A 20,673-nucleotide genomic window follows, 5' to 3' on the forward strand; every position below is an offset into this window, starting at 1 on the left:
AAACATTTTATAGGGAAAATTATCCTCATACATGAGAAATTTTGTTTCTCTGGGTGTATAACAGTATAAACTTGGCATCTTTGTGGCATTAGGGCATAGAATTTCACTGGTTTTGTTACTCATCTAAACTGGCTATTTGTGGCCAAAGTACAACTTTCTGGAAGTGCATCTAAACTTAAATACAATAATAATGGAGAATATACCACTTCCTTTGATTGTTTTGTGCAGTGGTTGATTGTTTCACATAAAAATGTGTGAAAGTGAATTTTTTCTTTTCTAATTTCAATTTTACAGCTTCAGATTTTACTGATTTGTAGGTGGTGTCCTGACAAATTGGAACAACCTTGTATCGGGTTGCTATGGATTTCACTATGCTAAGAACTGTGACTCCATGCTAAACTGTGACTCCACTGACATGCTGGCTGACAAAGTTACAATGCCACAAGGGAGACTCTAAAGCAATAGCAAGGACTTGAGATGCGCAGCCTGTATCACTCAGCAGTTGATGGCCTTTAGCTGTAGCTGCCGGCATATGTGGTTCGCTCTGTTAGAGAGGCTGCAGAAATCTTAGCTTGGCTTTACACCCTTCAGTAATAGTATGTGTGTTTATAAGCTGTGTTAATCCTAGGCATTTAAAACATCAGGGAATAACCATACATGAACTACAGACTACCATCCTCAGACCTTTAGAAGTTAGCGAAGTGGCAAGAAGAACACAGACACCTCCAGGAAAGTTCCTGGCTTGATCCCAGGTAGGAGCCTGGAGTCTTAGGAAGGTTTTATAGCATCCTTACTGGACTTGTGGGTAATAACCAGTGATTCATGGGCTAGCACAGGAGAACAGTGACCGGTAGTTGAGTCAATGCAGTGTTTCCGTTGCTAGCAGGACCTCAACATCTGCATGAAGTCTCACCTGCCTTTTATGAGTTTGACTGTGGTCTTTTTGCCTGGAACAAGCAGTAATGCCTACAATAAGATTTTTCATGGCTAAATGGCTTACCTGTGTCCTAACTTGTCTTTGTCTTGCCTTGCTTGGTCTAACTGCTTTATGTAATAATAATGGCAGGTTTGCCATCCTGCAAATGTCTCCAAACCCCATCACAAGGGATGCCAATCACTCCCTGATGCTCTCCCAAAACACCTCTGAAGAGCTCCGCAAGGTTCCCAAACACTTCCATACTTGCCTCTTGGGTAGCCCTGTCCAAGTAATGCAGAGACCAGGAGCTGCTTGTAGGGCTGTGCATTGTTGTGGCCTCTCAGTAACTTGCCTGGCCTTTCTTTGCAGGTGCTGAAGCCTAATCGTGGCAGTTGAAGGAGTATCACAGCTGGGAGCTCTGCACAGATCTGTGGCTGGCCATGTGGGATGAATTCTGGTTTGCAGCATGAGCATAGCTAAGTCCTGGGGCTGCGCTGCCTGTGATGGAGGCTGAGAGGGTGGAATGTAGTTGGCCCTTAGCTGGAGATGTTGTGTGGGGAAAGCTGGAGGTTGGTTTCGGCCAACTGAAACTGGGTGCAGGCATTATGGAACGGATTGAGAGCAGCCCTGAGGAGAAGGACTTGGGGGTGTTGGTTGACAAGAAGATCAATGTGAGCTGGCAATGTGTGCTTGCAGCCCAGAAAGCTAACCATGTCCTGGGCTACATCAAAAGAAGTGTGGCCAGCCTTTAGAGGGGTGGTTCTCCTGCTCTGCTCCACTCTTGTGAGACCCCACCTGCATTACTGCATCCAGCTGTGGGGCCCCCAACATAAAAGGACACGGACCTGTTGGAGTGAGTCCAGAGGAGGCCATAAAGATGATCAGAGGGCTGGAGCACCTCTCCTGTGGGGACAGGCTGAGAGAGTTGACGTTGTTCAGCCTGGAGAAGGCTCTGATGAGACCTCAGAGCACCTTCCAGTACCTGAAGGGGGTCTGACAAGAGAGCTGGAGAGGGGCTTTTCACAAGGACCTGTAGTGATAGGACAAGAAGTGATGTTTTTAAGCTGAAAGAGGGCAGGTTTAGATTAGATGTAAGGAAGAAAATCTTTACTGTGAGGGTGGCGAGGTGTTGGCACAGGCTGCCCAGAGCAGCTGTGGGTGCCCCATCCCTGGGAGCTCAAGGCCAGGCTGGACGGGGCTGGGAGCAGCCTGGTCTGCTGGGAGGTAGCCATGGGTGGGACTGGGGGGTCTTTAAGGTTCCTTTGAACCCAAACCATTCTGTGATTCTGTGATTGTGTGTATGCAGGAATAGGAGAGCAGAGTACTGATAGCACAGAGGTGAGGAAAGGTGCAAACAACACAGGTATCACCAGTGTGTTGCTAATTTGCTGATCAGCCTTTGGTCTGCTCAGATGGGCTGTTGCCTGCTGAACGCAGCTGCCCTTTTAGACAGAGCAGATTTCAGTCTCCTCTCCTGCCTTCAGGATGCCATCTATGTGGGCTTGTTTGGTTTTTTTCCTTAAATCCCTCTCCAGCACCTGTTGACTCGCTGCCCTCACTCCCACAACCCCTGATGCCACCTGCAGACGTAGACAGCAATCCCTGGGGCTTACTCTGGCAGGGATACAAACCCAAACCTGTCCCACAGGCCCTCTCCACTGCTTCTCCTCCCCAGGGAACGGGGTGGGGGCACAGAGGAACAACCACCAGGTTTTTAAAGCCGTCAGAGGCAAAGGATTGAGATGCTCGAGCGGACTTGGATGCTGTTTTGGTGTGGATGCAGTGAGTATTAGAGCGGGAAAAAGGCAGAGAACGCTGCACCCTCGGCCGGTGGTTACCGTCCCTGGACGGCACAGGCGGGGCCGACGCACCGGCCGCTGCCCACCCTACTGAATAGTCACCGCAGAGGAACCAACGCCGCTCCCTGCCCCCGCCCCCGCCCCGCCCCCGCCCCGCCCCGCCCCCGCCCCGCCCCGCCCCCGCCCCCCGCCGGCCAGACGCGCATGCGCAATGCCGCGCCGCGTTTACCGCGGCCCCCTCCCTTAGCGCGCAGCGTGCCGGCCGCATGCGCAGAGCGCGGGAGGGGCGGGGCGGGGCGGGGCGGGGCGGTGGCGCTCTGTGGCGGGGGTTTCCTGCCCCCTGCCAGACCCAGGGCGGGGGGGTACGCGGAGCTTCCAGGCCGTCTGCCGGTCGGCGAGCCGGGTGTGGGCAGCCCTGGTGGGGCCCGAGAGCTGAGGGGCGGCGGTGGGGGCCTGCCGGGTGACCGGCATTACGGGGGGGAAGGGGAAGCAGCGGGAAGTGTCTGAATGAGGGAAGGGGTTAAAGAAATTTTAGTAGATCTAATTGCTTAACGATTACCTAGGTGGTTGCTGATAAATAATGCTTTGTTTTACTAACCACTGTGTAAATTAACTGAAGCAAGGAGTCTACTGTTCCTCCTGAAGGACAGTTCCTGATGAGAACTAGCCAAACCCAGCTGTCGTTTGGACAAAGACCAAGGAACAACTGAGTCTGTGCTAGGAGAGAAGGTAAAAAGTTCAGAGCGAGGGAGGCTACCAAAGCCTTCATCCCCACCACCTCCACGACCACCACCAAGAGGCAGCAGGCAAGCGCAGCTGGAAATGACTTCTTGGAGCTAATTTTAACAGGAAGCAGAGACAGGTCATGAATATGTAGGGTGTATTTGGAAACCTTACGTATATGCAACATTTGATTGTATAAATTGAAGCAAATTGGGACTACACCCCCCCACTCACCCACCCACCCCCCCGTGCTGCCCAGCGCTGCATAAACATACCTACTTTACAATCCGGTAAGATTGTGGAGTCTGATTCCGCACGTCATGAACTGTCAAATCCTCCCAGCAGCGCCCAGAGTGAGAGCTGTGGTGAGTCCTCTTGTGCTTAACAGTGTCTCTTAAGGACGTTATCAGAATTAAAGCCAAATTTCACTTAATGTTGCAGCTCTTGATCTTCAGATCTTCACTTTCATTAATTTCCCCACCATTCCATCATGCTTGGGAGCTTTGAATAATAACTTTTCTCAGTCTCGTAACACACTCCCCCCCTTCCCGCACCAAGAGATGCTACATTTAATTAGTTTCCTCCCAAAGATGTAAGTCAATAAAATTGAGTTATGATTGTTAAAACCACAAAAAAACCACCAGCCTTCTAGATCTGGACTATTTCTGAATATGTATTCATCCCATGCAAACATATGTCATCAGGATGTCGCCGAAACTGGGAATCAAACCTCTTAATACCAACGTAGTATTAAGCAGTAGGCACTCCTTCACTGCAGCGCTGGGTGCTCGGTGGCATCTCCACAAATCGAGCACACCTGTGTAGATTTTGCCATTGCATTTACACACAAAATTACAAGGTCGTACACTCCCACTTAACAATGTTTGGTTAGTAATTTGCATATAATTATAATATTTTCTGTGTCATCCTTTTCTGTTACTACACTTGTGCAGGGGAAGGGTCTTCACCTTCACGTGGTTTTTAGAATTAGAATGAAGGTAGTTCATTTCAGGACACCTTAAAAGTAAGTTCTGTTGCCAAGTTGGACAGCTGGATATCGGCCTTGCCAAGCTGTCCAATAACTTATCCTATACCAAATAGAACCTAGGTGCTCCGGTTATGGTCTGGAGAGTAAGGACTAAGGGTATCATGGTCTATAGCATAGGGACTTCAAGTAACAGTCTCGGATAACAAGCAGCACAGCGATTCATACATCATTGGTTAGTAAGTGCTAATGTAATTCTAACATGGAGGTTAACTCTTTAAAATCAAAATGCTCTTGTAACTAACTGTTACATAAACACAAAATACAGAAAGATTCAGTAAAACCTTAAGATAATCTGCAACAAGGATGCAGATCATCTGCACAGCATGCTGAGACAAAGGTGAACTCCAAAAGGAAAAAGACACAAGGTCATGAGGCTTTTTGAAAGTCATGAAGCTTTTTGTTTGGTGTGTTGTGGCGGTGTGGTTTGTGGGTGGGGGTGATTTTTGGGGGGTGTGTGTGTGTGAAGTGCAATGTTGGCTGGTGGCAGCCTGTGGAGCTCTGTTGCTGCCTGACTTCTCTCACTCCTCTTTGATGGCTGTAATTGACATCCGGATAATTTTAAAAGAGCAATTAAGTTACCTCCTGCATAAATGTGCTGGTAATACTGGGAAGGTAAATGCTTGAACTAGTAGTGAATAACTTGGCTACAGGTATGAATTCTGAGGGAAGAACAACAATAATAGGAAGCAAAGAGCAGGTTTCTAAAAATTTTGGTGTCAAACACATAGAACTTCTATCGCCAAATGTTGTTTGTCAGTATGTTCCAAATGGCTATTTTAGGTAAACATAAATTTTCAGGAAATTCAGGGGTGTGTGTAGCAAAGCACGTCCCTCTGTTTATGTGTCCTGCTACAAAAACAGCATCAGTCAATAGCGTGTCCTGTGGCAGGGCTGTTGTGCCCCTACTCTCAGCATTGCCACAGTAGTTCTGTGATATGTAGACGTAACAGATGGGTTTAGGAATGGAAGGAGAATGCCTGTTTTCTGTAAGGGCTGTGAATGCTGACCCTATTTTCTGTCTGTTAGTTTCCTGTGCAGGCCATGAAGCTGTTTTATTTTTCTCCCTTGTTCCTGGTCTAAATATTTCTAAAGCTCTTGCTGCTGTGGGTTTGCAATTTGTGTTACTGCATTTTTGTGGAGTTATGGGTGACTTCTGCTGTGGCCAAGGGTCAAGACAGGGTTTTCAGTTGAAAGCTTCAGAAACCACATTCACTGAAATTGGTGTAGGTGAATCTGATCTGGTGTGCGCGGCTGTGCTCGTGGGGATGCTGAGTGGCTCCTCATCAAAACAGCAACACATGTGTGGACATCCGTAGGGTTCTGCTGTGGGTCTGGGAGCGTGCCATATTTTTGCTGTTGAAAGATGGAATAGAGCTGTTAAATTTAAGGGCAGTCAAAAGCTGGTAGGGACCCTGAAGACATTTGGTGGTACAACTGCAGTTTTAAAAGATCTTGACCATTTTGAGAAACAGCCTGGAAAAAAATCATTCCTTTCTTGCAAGAAGGCAGTTCACGAGGAGAAATGGGTTACTGTACTCTTTAACAAAAATACTCAACTTGGAATGTATAGGGTGAGGAAATCTTGGCTATATGTAGGCTTGAGAAAATGTATATAGGTATCTGCGTCTCTTGTGTGTATCTATGACAGTGGTTCTAGTGAAACTGAGATGCCAATGAGTCAAAAAAATGCACAGTTGTCTAAAAAATGCAAAAGCTCTGGTGGCCTTTATCAACAATTAGACCAGAAATGATGTAAAATACTTTTTCCTTAACTCAGTTTTAGTCTCCACAAACCTTCACAAAAAAGGGAAGCTTCAGATTCCTACCCAGCTTTATGCTAAAGGATTTTTTCCTCTCTCAGCAGAATGCCAACTGCCACCATTCCACTCTGGTCACCCTTTCTTCTACCATGAAAGTACAAGACAGGCGGAAAGGATCCATAGTGGTCTGCAAGTACTAGGTATGTCTACAGTGTGTGCCTGCATTTTTCCTAAGGTGCTTGCAGTGTGTTATTAAATGTTATTAAATAAATATTAAATGTTAACATTAAAAATGTGCCAACTCTCCTTCTGTAGTTTTTATATGAAATATCTTAACACAAATGCTGAAAATATAATAAGGCCTGTTCTGGAGCATGTTATGCCTATGCAAAGCTTACTTCCTTCCATTTATTTTCTCTTCCTGAAAACATAATCTTCTGTTTCTGTGTGCTTACTGTTAAATAATACTGAAAACAATTTTATACTGAAAGAGGAAAGAAACCGTTTGTAAGAGTTCGGAAGAAACAGGCTTTGGTTTCATGATAAAGGCTTCACGATTTTTCAGTCAGTAAGTTTTAAAAATACCTTATAGCAGTACTCAAAAACCTTACTGAGATACTAGCATCTGTACTAAAAGCAATCAAGGTCAAAGAAGAGACATGGACAAAACAGGAGAAATCAGCGTTGCTTCTGTGTGTTTTCCATGTTTTTCCAAGAAGCATTAGCAGCTTTGTAACTAGTGACAGTGAGTCCTGATACAGTTTTGGTGAGTTACAGCTTAAATAACGTCCTTTTTCCTTAACCTACAGTGTGTAAAATTTGATTGCAGTTGGCAAGAGTTTTTCCCGAATGGAAATCTTTCTCATGCAAAGCAGTTGTATTTTATGAACTTCCCATCAGAGTGGATCTTCAGAGATTATGTACTTGGCAGTAGAATTCATCAGCAACCAGACTTTTTACACTTTTTTTTTTTTTAAGTCAGTTTCCTTCCTAAAGACCCAAGTGCAGCACATCTTCCAAAAGTTGATGGAATCACTGCTCTTTGGGATCTCAGTTGTAAAAGTCAAGATATAAAAATGTGTTCCTCTACATGCCTCACTCCAGCCAGAAGCATGAGCAAATCTACCAGTCCTTTTTGGTAGCCTTATGTGTTGCAGCACTGGTTCCCACCCACCGCACCCCCCGAAGAAAAAACATATGGGGGAATCTCTTACCTCACTGATTTTTCTGTCATAAATGAAACTTTAAAAAAAAAGTCCAAATTGTATAATTTACAAACTTACTTGCATTGTTTAAACTGTTACTGCCAAAAAGCTGCAGCATACATTTTATTAGGTGTATTTAAGCAGTTACGTATTTGTTCTAAATGTTTAAAAAGAGAGGCAACTGAATGTTACGGGGTTTTTCCCAATATTTTGACAGAGTGCTCCAAAGTACTTTATTTCTGTCTCGCTTCCATGGCACATTTCCATGGCAGATCAGCAGCATCTCTCTTGGGCAGCGCAGCTGGCCAGGTGTCCATCCTAATTCTGTAACACACACAAAACCCCCTAGTCATATTATAACTGTGTCCTTTGGAGATAGATAATTTAATGGTGTCAGTTCACAGCTATGCAAGTTCAATCAATGCAAAAGAAAAACGAAATACTTTTATAGTATGTATTTTATTGGATGTATATAAACATATACGCACCTTTTTGCTATAAAGTGAATTACTGAGGTTTGTTCTTTATTTTTCATTTTATGCTTTAAAGTTCTATGCTTTATTTTCAGCTTTATTGTCCAAGCAAGCAACATGTGCAGCAGTGGCACAAGGACCGTAGCTGCTGGGGTGAATCTCTAAGTGTCGATTACGGTATGACCTTGTCCTGCAGCCTGTATGGAAGGTGCTGTGGTTTAACCTGGCAGGCAGCTAAACACCACACAGGTGTTTGTTCACTTTGTCCCCCCACCACACAGTGGGATGGGAGGAGAGAACTGGGGGGGGGGGCGGGGAGGGGGGAGCGGCGGGAGTAAAATTTGTGGGTTGAGATAAAGACAGTTTAATAGGACAGAAACGGAAGGGCAAATAATAATAACAAAAGAATTAGAATATACAAAAGAAGTGATGCACAATGCAGTTGCTCACCACCTGCTGACTGATGCCCAGCCAGCTCCCGAGCGGTGCCCTGTGGCCAGCTTTTCCCCCAGTTTATACACTGAGCATGATGTCATATGGTATGGAATATCCCGCAGGTCAGTTGGGGTCAGCTGTCCTGGCTGTGTCACCTCCCAGCTTCTTGGGCATCCCCAGCCTCCTCACTGGTGGAGTGGGGTAAGAAGCTGAGAAGTCCATGATTTAGCATAAGCACTGCTCAGCAACAGCTAAAACATCCATGTGTTATCAACATTATTCTCATCCTAAATCCAAACCACAGCACGGTACCAGCTGCTGGGAAGAAAGTTGACTCTGCCCAGCCAAAACCAGCACAGAAGGGATAAGAGATTTTCCAACAGCAGCAAGAGTATTTACTTCTATGCTAAGAACGTGTTCAAAATTGTACCCATCAGTCTTATTACTGGTTTAATTGTTCAGATTGCTCTAGCTTTTAAAGAATGTGTTGTATTTTGAGCTGACCTAGAATCCTCCTTTAGCTCAACTACCATGGTATCCCTAATGCTGAAATATGCTTTTGTTTTTCGGATGTGTGTGTTTGCCTGTGGGTTGCTAAGCACACTGGCGCTAAGGGGCCAGCCCTGTGGCCAGAAGCTCCTGGCTCTGTCCTCAACAGGTGCCCTGCAATGCAGCAGTGAGGGCTGTCCAGTGGCGAGACTCCAGGACTGATGGGGACCTTGGGCATTTGTTGCCCTGGGGAGCCCGTCCCAGCATGGGAACAGAGTGGGAACATCGTGGAGCAGAGCCTGAGCGAAAGATGTGCCACCGTCCTGGGAATGTTGGCACCATTCTGGAGCATGCTACCCCTGTATCACGGGGCAGCCAACGGCCTGTGGGACAGGCGCTGGAGGGCTGTGACCATCTCAGGAGCTGCTCCCCCTTTATTTTTCTAGCAGAGGTCACCTTTCCTTGGAGGATGTGTACTTACATAAATGGCATTGTTAAAGTAAGGAGCTGCTAGTTGGAGCAGTTTATTTTTGTTTCTTTTTTGTGGAATGAATAAGAAAAAGGGTGTTGGACGGGTGATGATGTCATTTGGGGCACCCCGATGCCGCCAGGGGTGCAGTGATGCAGTGCAGCAGCAGGTGAGGGAGGATAGAAGGCTCCCCCCCAAAAGGGGGTGTCACCTGCCAAAAATGCCTGAAAATTCATGGGGAAGGTCTTAAAAAATATTAAACCCTGGAAATATGGGTATGAGGCACTGAAATAAAAAAGTCTCATTTTTAAATATAGATATAAAAATATTATTCGTTTATATATAGAAAATTATTTTAAAATAAACCCCTGTATCTACTGTATTACGTAAAGGATTTTAGAGTCCAGAATAGAGCTACCTATGCTTATGATATTACATAGTAAGTCTAAACAGATATTACATGTAATCTAAATAGATTATATATAAAGTGTAAATAGATATCTAAGTCTAAACAGATCTATGTGTAGATCTAAGTGTAAATACATAAATCTAAACAGATAATGTAGTCAAAATAGCTGTTCTATACAATGTGTTAATACATATTTGTAAGTGTAAACAGAGGTAGGTCTGAGTAGATACACAGTATCTATTTAAACATATACATGTTTACATATATAAATGGAAATAGATAATAGATCTAAAATACATATATTCCTTGAATAAATCTGTGTGTAAATACATACATAACTGTAAATGTCTATGCTATAAAGGGTTTTTGAAATGGAAAGAAACCCTCTTTACAGAAAGGGTTTAAAAACTCAAGCCCCCTCCAAGTATCTCTATGGAAGATAGAAAAGCACTTTCAGAAGCTGCCCCTTCCCCTTTTTCCCAGGGCTAATTCCCTGACAGAGGGAAATTTCCCCTGTGGAGCCACTAAAATGGCACAAAAACACCCCAAAACACCGATTCTGGGTCTGCAATGCAGTGTGGGGCTCCTGGGACGGAGGGATGGATGGACATCCCCCACCCCCCACATCCCCCTCCACACCCCAACACCACACACACACACAGACCCACACACCCCCCACTCACATGATATGGAAAATAATATAGCAAGAGACCTAAAGCTCTGCATCCCCCACTGATGCAGAGGAGCTCAGCAAGAACGTGGTAAGGCGCCTTCTGGCAAAGACGTGCTAACTGTGAAAAGAAACAAACTGTTGAAGAGATAAGACTCAAGGTTACTAGAAATATGAGCAAAAGAAGGGTAACGGTAATTGTGGTAGTGGGAGATCTACTCAAATGCCCCCCTCCCCCGAGGGAGGCGGGTCCCACGCTAGGAGCATGAGTAGTGAATTAAAAAGGCGCTGTACCTTTAAATCGAAGCGGGGAAGAAACTAACGGATAATTAATTACGAGGCTCAACTTTGGGCGGAAGCAGCCAACTGACCTGTATGAATGTGCGCTGCATTGGACTGGGTGTGCAAGTCAGGGGGAGCGATCCCCGGGCACCCAGCGCTCCCCGGGCACCCAGCGCTGCCCCCGGCACCCAGCGCTGCCCGGCACCCAGCGCTGCCCGGGCACCCAGCGCTGCCCCCGGCACCCAGCGCTGCCCCCGGCACCCAGCGCTGCCCCGGGCACCCAGCGCTCCCCCGGCACCCAGCGCTGCCCCCGGCACCCAGCGCTCCCCGGCACCCAGCGCTGCCCCCGGCACCCAGCGCTGCCCCCGGCACCCAGCGCTCCCCGGGCACCCAGCGCTGCCCCCGGCACCCAGCGCTGCCCCGGGCACCCAGCGCTGCCCCCGGCACCCAGCGCTCCCCGGGCACCCAGCGCTCCCCGGGCACCCAGCGCTGCCCCCGGCACCCAGCGCTGCCCCCAGCGCTCCCGGGGCACCCAGCGCTGCCCCCGGCACCCAGCGCTCCCCGGGCACCCAGCGCTCCCCGGCACCCAGCGCTCCCCGGCACCCAGCGCTCCCGGGGCACCCAGCGCTGCCCCCGGCACCCAGCGCTGCCCCCGGCACCCAGCGCTCCCCGGCACCCAGCGCTGCCCCCGGCACCCAGCGCTGCAGGAACCGCACCTGCTCGGTCACCTCCCGCGGGCTGGGACGGTTGTGGCCGCAAGCCAGAGGAGGGAGGAAGGGAGTGGAACATCTGTAATACCCGGCTGCTCCTCGACGTCGGGGCCAAGTCTCCCTGGGGGAAAAGCTGAAATTCCTGGCGGGGTCTCCCTTAATCCCATTCTTTATCAGCTTAATTTCGGGCGGTGCAAGGCCCTGCCTTTGCCTCCCAGCAATGCCGAAGGAAAAGGTGAAGGAAAAGCCAGCATCCCCCATTTGAAACCCTCCCGACCCGCCGGAAAGCTCCGCTCATTTTTAGTCTCAGTGTAGGTGAATTAAAGATGATTAAACCTTTTCTCATCGAAATCCCTTTGGAGAAGCCCTTGGCGCTGGGGAAGAGGGAGGGGACCCTGTGCGCCCCCTTCCCTTCCCCTGCACGCCCAGTGCAGGCCTGCAAGTGCCGGGGCTTGCGCCAGCGCCCCCTAACCCGTGGGGAGCGGTGCCGGTGGCCCCGGTGCCGTGGCAGGTTCCGCTGACCCCGGGCGCGGACTCCATTTCCCGAGGAGCCGAGCGGCGGCGCCCGGTGACGGTGGCAGGAAGCGCGGCTGAGCCGAGCCGCGCCGCGCCGCGCCGCGCCGAATCCAGCCGAGCCGCCGCCGAATCCAGCCGAGCCGCCGCCGAAGCCAGCCGAGCCACCGCCGAAGCCAGCCGCGCCGCGCCGAATCCAGCCGAGCCGCCGCCGAATCCAGCCGAGCCGCCGCCGAAGCCAGCCGAGCCGCCGCCGAAGCCAGCCGAGCCGCGCCGACCCCCGCGCCGGTGTGAGAGTGGACCCCCCCCGCCCACTGGAGTGTTTGTGGGGGCAGTCCCCCTCATGCGGGGGTGCTGAGGGGGGGTGGTGTAGAAGCGGGGTGTCCCCAAAGAGGGGGGACAGTACGGAGGGGAGAGCCGCAGGGGGTATGAGGGGTGTAAGGGCCCCCGCGGTGGGAGGCTCGGAGTTGGGGTGGGGTCGGCGCTGCGGGAGGGGGCCTGGGTGCAGGGAGGAGTGGGGTGCAGAGCTGGGACTGGGGGTGCGGGGAGGAGTGGGGTGCAGAGCTGGGACGGGGGGTGCAGGGGAGGCTCGGGGTGCAGAGCTGGGTGCAGAGGGGCTTTGGGGTGCAGACCTGGGACTGCGGGGCGGTTGGGTGTCAGGGTGCGCCTCCGTTTCGGGAGGCCGGGCAGTGCCGTGCTGCGTGGCACGGTCTGGCCCCAGCCCTGGTGCGGCGTGTGCACGGGGAGCCCGCGGGCCACCAGCCAGTTCCATTAATTAGCAACTACAGCTGATGAGTTTCTGCTGCCCTGGCCTGGCCACGTCACCACCAAGCACACTGCTTCCACTTGGGTTTTTGCTTTTGCTGGCAGAAGCAGATCAAAGCCCACCTCCCCCCCCCCCCAAAAAAAAAAAAAAGCCCACCAGCCTGATGTGTGGCTGATGCTCATGGTTGATGCTCATGGGCACCCACACCACGGAGGGGGTGAGCTTGGTGGGCTGTAGTGGGGTGCACCACAAGGTGACCCCAGCTTAGCCCCCCCCAACTCCCCACAGGGTTTTGGCCACAATGGAGGGGGCTGGGCTGGTGGGCAAGCGCATCCTGGTGACAGGTGGCACTGGCTTGGTGGGAAGAGCCATTGAGAAGTTGGTGGCTGATGGAGAGGGGCAGCCAGATGAGGAGTGGATCTTTGTGTCCTCCAGAGATGCTGACTTGACGTGAGTTGACTCTGTGGGTTTTTTGCTTGGAAAGCCCCCAGTCTGCTCTCTTGACCCCACTGAACCCCCAAATTTCCTGTCCCAGGAGCACCACAGAGACCAAAGCCCTGTTTGAGAAGCACAAGCCCACCCATGTCATCCACCTGGCTGCCATGGTCGGAGGCCTCTTCAGAAACATCCGCTACAACCTGGATTTTTGGGTGAGCACCTGGGAATCGGGTACTGACAGGGTCCCTGTGGATGCTGCAACACTCTGCTCTCCCTGAGCTGGGACATGGGGACACAACTTGCTCTGCTCCCAAAATCCAAACCAGAGCTCCTCTGGTTTCTAGAGTTATTAATGAGTTATTACCCATAGGGTGCAGGGTTTTGGGGGTCCCCACCACCCTGCAGATCTGAGAAATCTCTCCATCCCCAGAGGAGAAACATACTCATCAACGACAATGTCCTGCACTCGGCATACGAGACAGGGGTGCAGAAGGTGGTCTCCTGCCTCTCCACCTGCATCTTCCCAGACAAGACGACATACCCCATTGATGAGAGCATGGTGAGCATTTCTGTCCCTAGGCACGTCCCAGGAGACATCCCTGCCCTGCTTAATTCTCTTCTCTCCTATCCCCAGATTCACAATGGGCCACCTCACAGCTCCAACTTTGGCTACTCTTATGCCAAGAGGATGATCGACATCCAGAATAGGTGCGTGTTGGGGAGGAGGGGAGGTGAGGCATGGGAGAGTTCTTGCAGGCTGTGAGCACCCACCGGTTATCAGGCCAAGGGGAATCCCCTGGGACTCCCAGGAATTAAACTGAGCTGGGGAGGTACCTGGGCTCAGCGGATGGAAATGCCACTAGCCAAAGTCTTCTGGAGACGTCTTTGTGCTGGAGGGGGGTGAGCCCACCCACACCTTCCCTGCTCTCACCCAGGGGCTACTTTGAGCAGCATGGCTGCCGCTTCACCGCTGTCATCCCCACCAACGTCTTTGGGCCACATGACAACTTCAACATCGAGGATGGGCATGTCTTGCCCGGGCTCATCCACAAGGTCTACCTGGCCAAACGTGAGTGTAGCAGGACTTCTTGTGGCCTTTTTTGAGAGTGTTGGGTTGTTGTGGGGTTTTTTTGTTGGTTTGTTTTTTTTCCCTCCTGCCTGCTTAATCAGCTGTTCTGCAGAGTAGCCAGGGTGGGTGAAGGTAGCTCCAGTGCTTATAGACACACTTTCCTTCCTCCTGCAGAAACTGGCTCTGCTCTGACTGTCTGGGGCACTGGCAAGCCCAGAAGACAGTTCATCTACTCTCTGGTATGCATGGCCTCAGGGACCTCTGGGAGCACTCATGTCCCACAGCTTGGGGGAGGGCAGAGTAGGGGGCTGGGGGTGGGGTGGGGTGGGTGGGTGGGGAGCAGTGCCTGGATTTCAGCAGGGTCTGAGCCCACCTGGGTTGTCCCAGGAAGCATTGGCCATCCTCAGGGTTGGGTCCCCTTGTGATGGGAGGGCTGGGGGACAGCAGCCACCCCCCAAGAGCCATCTACCCCTCCACAGGACCTGGCCCGGCTCTTCCTTTGGGTCCTGCGGGAATACGATGAGGTGGAGCCCATCATTTTGTCAGGTAAGCACTGCCCGTCCCTGCCACAACCCTGCCTCCAGCCTCTTCAAGAGGATGGGAGAATCATGTCCTGCTCCATAGTGGGAGAAGAAGATGAAGTGTCCATCAGGGAGGCAGCAGAGGCAATTGTGGAGGCCATGGACTTCAGGGGAGAGCTTGTTGTATCCTTTACCACAGACTGGCTTCCCCTTGCTTGCAGGGCTGCTACAGCATGGGGGGGACCCCACTTTCCACCAGCAGCCACAGGGCTCCGGGGGAGATGCTGTGGTCCAGAGCATTGCTCCCGCTGCCCCAGCCAGGACACAGCGGGGCAGAACAAGACCCATCTTTCCCCTTTGGTTTCCCTTAATCCTTCCCATCCCAGTTTGATACCACCAAGGCAGATGGGCAGTTCAAGAAGACGGCCAGCAATGCCAAGCTGCGGCGCTACCTACCCAGCTTCCAGTTCACACCCTTCAGGCAAGGTGAGATGGGAGGCTCCACCGAACATGGAGGTCCTACCCACTGCAGTTCGCTTTGATGGCATCAGGGTGGTCCAGCCTTTCAGCTCTTAAAGGGGGCTCAGAAAGATGGGGACTGACTTTTTAGTAGGTCTTGTAGTGATAGGACAAGGGGTAATGGTTTTAAACTAAAAAAGGGTAGATTCAAACTAGATAAAAGGAAATTTTTTATACTGAAGGTGGTGAGACACTGCATCAAGTTGCCTAGAGGGGTGGTAGATGCCCCATCCCTGAAAACATTCAAGGTCATGTTAGATGGGGCTCTGAGCAACCTGATCTAGTTAAAGATGTCCCTGCCCATGGCAGGGGGGTTGGACTAGATGACCTTTAGAGGTCCCTTCCAACCCAAACCGTTCTGTGAGTCTATGAACAAACTGCATTCCCAATCCCAAAACCCATCCCATCTTCTCCCTCCCCAGCTGTGAAGGAGACCTGTGCCTGGTTCAACACCAACTACGCCAACGCCAGGAAGTGACAGGCCAACACAGCACTGGCACCGGCATCATCCTCTTCAACTCAGGGTTGTCCTTTTTTTGGGGTAGAGGACTGGGCTGGGGGAGTGCCAGTCACATTTCCAAAGTAAAAGGGGGCCAGAGCCCAGTGAGCAGCCCCCACATTCTTGCCCACTGCTGGGAGCGGCACAGGATGCCCAGGGGAGGAAGTCTGGGGCACCCCAAGGGTGCTGACACCCCAGACCAGTTAGTAGCAGCCAGCTGGAGCCACCACTATCAGCCACCTTGGCTGTGTGCAAGAGTCTGGTGGTTCTGGCTGAGCTGTAATGAGCTATGCTGCTAATTGCCTGTAATTAGGCTGTAATAAAGGGAAGGTGATCAGGGTTCCTCTGGCACAGGAATGGCAGCTGGTCATTTGCTGTTGCTTTTGGCACATGGGAATGGTCCAAAAGCCCCAGCATCAGGGGGACCAGAATGAGGAAGGCGCCAGCTGTAAATATGGCATTTATTAAAATATTTCAAAATAGCATAAAACTGATAAGATGAGGAGCATCCACCCTGCAGCACAGTCCTGTATCCATGTCAAATCGCACCCTTAGGGTCCTGAGCACCATTCTGCCAGGATCTAGAAGAGCCAAAAAAGGGTTTTAAACTTCTCTGGGAGGGGGGCAGAGGATCAAACACGGAGGTACGAGTCCCTGACCAAGCCGCTGCATGAGGCTTAACCAGTGGTGTGGAGATGGCAGAAATCCTGCCCATGGATGGCTTCTTTCCAGCATTGCTGCTCAGCCCCGATGAGCCCCTGGCATGGGGACCATAGGGACAGTAAGGACCTACAGAGGGAGGAGAGACCTGTCAGCACCCCAGGAAGCCCCCAGTGGGACTGTCCCCCCACGGCTGGGTCACTGGCTGCACCCCAAGGTGACCCCAGCCCCTGATGTCCCTGGAGAAGGGATGTCCTCTATGGTTGGTACTTGTATGTCGCTGGCTAGAGGCTGGCTCAGGCTGCAGGGTTTGGGCTCCCAGCACTTCCCACCACCCATGGCTGGCTCCAGCATCGCCTGGCTGAGGAAGAAGGGGTTTAGACAGGGCATCCTGCAGCCCTGCAGGAGATGTCCCTTGTCCCCTGATGACATGTAGGTCTTACAGGCTGTGCCTTGGCCATCATTGCAGGACACACACCACCACCCAAAATTTCTCCCGGTGTGTCACATCCCCAGCCCTGGCTCCTCTCCCAATGAGGTATCCTGCACCCAAAGGTGCACTGACAACGAGGACACCCCAGCCCTAGAGGGCCTGACCCTCAGGGGGACCTAGCTGGCCCCCAGGAGCAGGGTCTGGCTGAATCTGGGGACATCCCACCCAGCTCAGGCTTACCCTACACGAGCTTAGCTTTGTCCTCCAGCCACCAGGGATGGGTGACACCTGCCCTGCTAAGCCAAGGAGGCCCCCTGCCATCACTAGATGCTGCTCCAGGCATGAGAGCCCTGCAAGAACATGGCATGGGTGGTGACACATTCCCAGCGCTGCTATTGCTAGGTAGACAGTGGGGACACCCTGGAATGCTGCACATACCCTAGCATAGCTTGGAGATGCTCTGGGGTAAAACATGCCCCAGCATAGGATGGGGACATGCTGGGGCTTCAGATCCCTGTCCTAGAGCCACTACACCTCCCACCTCATGGTCGTCTCTCCCATGTCCCCCTGCCCAGACAGCTCTCACCTTGCAGGCAGCTCATCTCCCTCCTGTCTAGCTCCTCCTGCAACAGCTTCATTTCACACTCCCTGGGTGGGAAAAAGGAGAACTAGAGTCGCATGGCCTTGGTGGCTTCTGTGTAACCATCACGATGGCAGCCCACTCACCAGCCTCCCCTCGCCATCCTCTGGGCAGAAATAGAGCAAGGATCTAGGTTGAGGTGGCAAAAAGCTATCAAGATGTGTGCTGCCCACACCTCCTGCGGGCCAGCAGCCCACCCCTCTCCTCCTGAGAGCCAGCAGCCCAGCCTAGCCCACTCCACATGAAGACCAGCAGCCTTCCCCTCCTCTCTCTTCTCTCCTCCCATTCCCACCCATAACCTCCCCACCGCTCTCCTGTCCTGTCTCATCTCGTCTCGTCTCCTCTATTCTACACCCCTCTCTCCTCTCCTCTCCCGTCCCCTCTCGTCCTTCCTTCTACACCCCGCCCATCTCCTCCCCTCCCCTCCTCGATTCCCCCCTCCTCGGTTCCCCTCTGCCCCCCTCTTAATTCCTCCCCTCTTCTCCCCTCCTCGCCTCTCCCCGCCTCCCCTCCTCGGTTCCCCTCCCTTCCCCATGCATCCCCTCCCCTCCTCGGTTCCCCTCCCCTCTGCTTCCCTGCCTGCCTAGCCTCGCCTCTCCGCCTCTCCTCTCTCCTCCCTTCCACATGCATCCCCTCCCCTCTCAACCACTCCTTTCCCCTTGCCTCCTCTCCTCCTCCCTCCTCCTCCCTTCCCCGTACATCCCCTCCTCTCCCTTCCACACTCTTCCCCACCCCTTCTCTCCACCTTTTCTCTTCTCTCACTACTTTGCCTGGCCTCTCCTACTCTCGTCGCCTCCTCCTCGCCTCTCCCCTCTCCTTCTCTCTCCTCCCCCATACATCCCGTCCCCTCCCTTCCACACTCCTTTACCCTCCCCTCTGCTCCCCTTTTAATTCCTCTCCTCTGTTCCCCTCCCCTCCTCGACTCTCCTCTCTCCTCCCCTCCTCTCCCCGCCCATCTTCACACCTCACCTCCTCTCACCTCCTCTCTCTTCTCCTACTCTCTCCTCCTCCCTTCCCTTTACATCCCCTCCCCTCCCTTCCCCATACATTCCATCCCATCGGTCCCCCTCACCTCTCCTCTCCTCTCTTACTCTCTGCTCTCCTCCCTTCCCCATACATCCCCTCCCACGCACTCCTTTCCTCTCCCCTTCCCTCCTCTCCACTCCCTGCTCCTCCCTGCCCCTCTCCTCTTCTCCCCTCTCCCCTCCCTTCCCCATACATCCCCTCCCCTCCCTTCCCCACTCTTGCCCTCCCCACCCCTCCCCTTGCCTCCCTCTACCTCGCCTGGCCTCCTCTCCTCCCCTCTCCTCCTTTCCTCTCACCTCCCCTCTCTCCTCCCTTCCCCATACGTCCCCTCCCCTCCCCATACATCCCTTCCTTCCTCTCCCTCTCTACCCCTCTCCTCCCCTGCCCTCCTATCCATTCCCCACCCCTATCCTCTACTCTCCTTTCTTCTCCAGTTCCCCACCCCTCCCCTCTCCTGCCCTCACCACCCCTCCCCAACTCCCCTCCTCTGCTCTCCTTTCCTCCAGTCTCTCCCACACCCTTCCCCTCCACACTGCTTCCCTCCCCTTACTTAGGCTTCCCTGAAAGTTTTCATACTTTGCGTTAAGTTGGTTAGTAGGCTTAGGACATTTAAGTTACCTAGGATTATGGCCATTACAGTGTATGGTTTTAGCGTGGTTAGGGGGAGAAATTCAGATTCCTGAAACCCAGTGAAGGTGCTAGTTGAGGTAAGTTTAGGCCCTAAAACTCGTTGAAGGTTCTAATGGTGAAGACTTGATGTACTGAGGCCTGAGCAACAGGCCCTCAGCCAAAGTTGGCCTTTAGATGAACCTACCAACGGAATGTTATGAAGAGATACATATATATTTAGTATTCTATCATGAGTGAAAGAGGCATGATCCTTAGTGAACTATGTATGATCCTTAGCGAAAGATGAAGCTGAAGATAAACTGGAATCGTGAGTGAAGAGATAGCACATCCTTCCTTGCTTAGAGGCAGGTCACCAAGGCCATGAATCCAGCTGTTTGGCCTTGTTTGGAACCAGGTGGTCAAAATCCAGTAGATAAAGGAAACTCCCTCAGGTCCTCCCTGAGCCCTGGCCAGGCTTTGGTGGGATCTGAGGGGAGAGTGAAACCAGGTGTTTCCACATTTGCAATTAGGTGGGCTTTTTTATTCAATAGTACAAATGCTGGACACTCTTGCAGCGACTTTAGAGACCTTGCCTATGAGGGGACACCCTGTGTAGGACTCCCCCATTGCCAGGAGAGGCTGTCCACATCCTTGCTGCAAGAGGGGCTCCACAGCACCTGTGGACCTGGAGGACAGTAATGTATTAAGGCAATTGGTATATGTATCTTCCTTCATCGCTATAGCTAACCTGGAGTAGTAATGATTAGGTCCATTGCCTTGCTTATCTGTTCTATTTCTTGAATCAGGGTATTGTAGGCTCATCCTTTTTGTATGTGTGTATTGCCTTCTTTTCTGTATGAATGTGAAACCAACAGTAAATAAAGGTTATTTTCTCTATTGGTTTCTGTGTGCTCTGTGCCTGAAACTCATCACAGGCCCTAACTAAAGTAAGCGTAGGCCCTAAAACTCGACAAAGGTCTTAAATGAGGTAATTTTAGGCAATAAAACTTGGTGAAGGCCTGAAAGCTGGGCAAAGGTCCAAACTGGGGTAAATTTAAGCCCTAAATCTCTCTGAAGCCCCTAACTGAGATTAGTTAATCCCTAAAACCCAGCAATGGCTCTAAATAAGGTAAGTTTCTGGCCTAAAACTCAGCAAAGGACAGAAAACTTGGCAGAGGCTCCAACTGAGGTAAATTCAGTTCCTGAAACCCAGTGCAGGCCCTAACTGAAATAAGTTTAGGCTTAAAACATGGCAAAGGCCCTAACAGAGGTAAGTTGAAGTCCAGGAATCTGGCACAGGCCCTAACTAAGGTAAGTTTTTGTCCTGAACTCGGTGAAGGCCCTAAAACTTGATGAATATGCTAAGTGAGGTAAGCTTAGGCCGTAAAAGTTGGTGAAGGACTTAAATGAGGTAAGTTTAAGTCTTGAAACTTGGTGAAGGCCCTGACTGAGGAGAGTTGAAGTCCTATAAAGCCTCGCCACCCCTCCCCAACTCTTCTCTCCTGCCCTCCCGTCTCTTGCTCCCCCTTCCCCTCCACACTCTTCCCCTCCCATCCCCTTACTTAGACTTCTCCTAAAGTTAGGGTACTTGA

General features: G+C 51.5%; 2 protein-coding genes and 2 long non-coding RNA genes across 7 annotated transcripts; 3 read left to right on the forward strand and 1 right to left on the reverse strand.

The window, feature by feature from the left end:
* Positions 1–3,097: 3,097 nt before the first annotated feature.
* On the forward strand, positions 3,098–8,146 carry LOC114015962 (uncharacterized). The gene is made up of 3 exons (XR_003560168.2): positions 3,098–3,803; positions 6,348–6,446; positions 8,020–8,146. It is a non-coding gene; the product is annotated as an uncharacterized LOC114015962 (long non-coding RNA).
* On the reverse strand, positions 6,455–11,727 carry LOC129735662 (uncharacterized). Its single transcript, XR_008731456.1, has 3 exons — positions 11,395–11,727; positions 7,940–8,121; positions 6,455–7,775 (listed from the first exon to the last, which is right to left on the reverse strand). It is a non-coding gene; the product is annotated as an uncharacterized LOC129735662 (long non-coding RNA).
* Positions 11,727–16,221, forward strand: GFUS (GDP-L-fucose synthase). Of its 4 annotated transcripts, none has more exons than XM_055705475.1 (11): positions 11,727–12,222; positions 12,956–13,117; positions 13,203–13,317; positions 13,536–13,664; positions 13,740–13,813; positions 14,041–14,174; positions 14,349–14,413; positions 14,654–14,720; positions 14,799–14,878; positions 15,082–15,181; positions 15,637–16,221. In XM_055705475.1, the coding sequence occupies exons 2-11, from the start codon at positions 12,969–12,971 to the stop codon at positions 15,690–15,692; spliced, it is 969 nt and encodes a 322-aa protein (XP_055561450.1). In that variant the 5' UTR covers positions 11,727–12,222; positions 12,956–12,968; the 3' UTR covers positions 15,693–16,221. The 4 variants fall into 4 exon arrangements, with proteins under 4 accessions (XP_055561450.1, XP_055561451.1, XP_055561452.1 ...); XM_055705476.1 differs by having other exon boundaries at positions 11,979–12,265; XM_055705477.1 differs by having other exon boundaries at positions 12,006–12,191.
* Positions 16,222–16,476: 255 nt separating this feature from the next.
* On the forward strand, positions 16,477–19,978 carry LOC129735527 (uncharacterized). The gene is made up of 2 exons (XM_055703858.1): positions 16,477–16,635; positions 18,034–19,978. The coding sequence occupies exons 1-2, from the start codon at positions 16,477–16,479 to the stop codon at positions 19,024–19,026; spliced, it is 1,152 nt and encodes a 383-aa protein (XP_055559833.1). The 3' UTR covers positions 19,027–19,978.
* The last annotated feature ends 695 nt before the right edge of the window (positions 19,979–20,673 follow it).

This window comes from Falco cherrug, chromosome 3 (genome assembly GCF_023634085.1).
Source record: "Falco cherrug isolate bFalChe1 chromosome 3, bFalChe1.pri, whole genome shotgun sequence".
In the NCBI taxonomy this organism is placed as follows: Eukaryota; Metazoa; Chordata; class Aves; order Falconiformes; family Falconidae; genus Falco; species Falco cherrug.